The sequence below is a fragment of the Austrofundulus limnaeus genome, unplaced genomic scaffold, assembly GCF_001266775.1.
Source record: "Austrofundulus limnaeus strain Quisiro unplaced genomic scaffold, Austrofundulus_limnaeus-1.0 Scaffold351, whole genome shotgun sequence".
NCBI classification, from domain to species: domain Eukaryota; kingdom Metazoa; phylum Chordata; class Actinopteri; order Cyprinodontiformes; family Rivulidae; genus Austrofundulus; species Austrofundulus limnaeus.
Genome location: NW_013952753.1, coordinates 12,466 through 13,821, shown reverse-complemented (window position 1 = coordinate 13,821; position 1,356 = coordinate 12,466). Strand labels below are relative to the sequence as shown.

At 41.6% G+C, this 1,356-nt stretch overlaps 1 protein-coding gene across 1 annotated transcript in view; it reads left to right on the top strand.

Moving 5' to 3' along the window:
* LOC106527935 (midasin) overlaps positions 1-1,356 on the top strand; it is a gene marked incomplete at its 3' end in the record, with an annotated part of 120,394 nt that overhangs the window by 110,701 nt on the left and 8,337 nt on the right. The window contains 4 exon segments of the mRNA XM_014022960.1: positions 360-489; positions 655-761; positions 833-966; positions 1,082-1,248. Coding sequence (XP_013878414.1) covers positions 360-489; positions 655-761; positions 833-966; positions 1,082-1,248 — 538 coding nt within the window.

The window sequence follows — 1,356 nt, the reverse complement described above, 5'->3', positions numbered from 1 at the left end:
TATATATATATAGCCACAACCACTTTGATCATTTAAAGATAGTTTGCCTATTCATTGTTCAATTCCAGTCCAGAAAGACATTAATTTCAAAAACTACAGCATTAAGTATTCCAGTCCCTCATCACTGGTGCACATTGCTGTATTGCTTGTTTACTTTATGTAGCACCGATTTAAATCAAAAGGCCTGAAGGTCACTGTACAACTTGCTTTAAAGTAATACTGTCCCTGAMTATCCAGATATATATGTAACATAATTCAAAATTCATTTTGTTTCTTAAGGAGGTGTTAATCTTGTTTTTATATGTGACATTCTGTGGCATGATTGCTGAACTACAACTTGGTCAATCTGATGTTGGCAGATGAATTCAGGATTCTGTTGGACATGCGRTGGAACAAACAGTACCTGGATGTTCTTGCAAGCAAGTGCAACTTTGAAAAACAAGAGCAATACTCAGAGATTCTGGAGGCTATGAATGCAGTAACCAACAGGTGAGAGGATTTCTGTTTTCTGTAAAAGATCACTTGGACCAGTTCAACACCGACCGATTTTCATACTAGATATCCTGTGCTCCGTGGCGTATGTTCTTTGTTTCTGTAAACAGGTTGTAATAAATGTACCAGATAAAGTCCTGTAATTGTTGCTTTGTGTGGTAGGATTGTTTTGATGATGCACAGAGAGGAGAAGGCAGTCCTCTGCTCTCATGCTGCCAACATGGCCGCCCCAGGCTCTGCTCTGAGAACAGCTGRAGCCTTCAGGAAAGGTAAGAACGTTTGTCCTCTAAGGTCCTGCATGCACTTGTATGTTTTTAAACCACAGTGATTTCCTCTACAGGCTCTGTGGACATCAGCCAGCTGCCACATCCAGTCCTCATGCACCTGCTGAGCCTCTTTGACATTTGGGATGCGTTTGTTCTACAAGCAGTGCAGACTGAAGACCCCCACATTACAGATCCCATCTTATATGAGGTCAGAACTTTGCTTCATCACACTGTATTAATACAGTGTGCATCTGTTAAACCTGCTCTGATGTTTGAAAGAAGCTGCAGTTCTCTTCATTGATCTTGTGTCTTATTGAGAACAGATGCTGCAGAAGCTTCAGTGGATGGATCGTTTCTGGAGRGTGAGCCGCACGCTGCCGGCTGACGCTCATGGTGTTTCTGTTCTCTCTCTGCACTGGCAGTGGGTGCAGAAACACGTCATCCTCAGGCTTCCTCAGCTTCTTCTGGGAGACCCTGGCATCACTTTAGAGTAAATACTTCTGTCAGGACTTCAGTTTTTATTATGAATAATACATACAGCGGGTAAAATAAGTATTGAACATGTCAACATTTTTCTCAGTAAATATATTACTAGAGG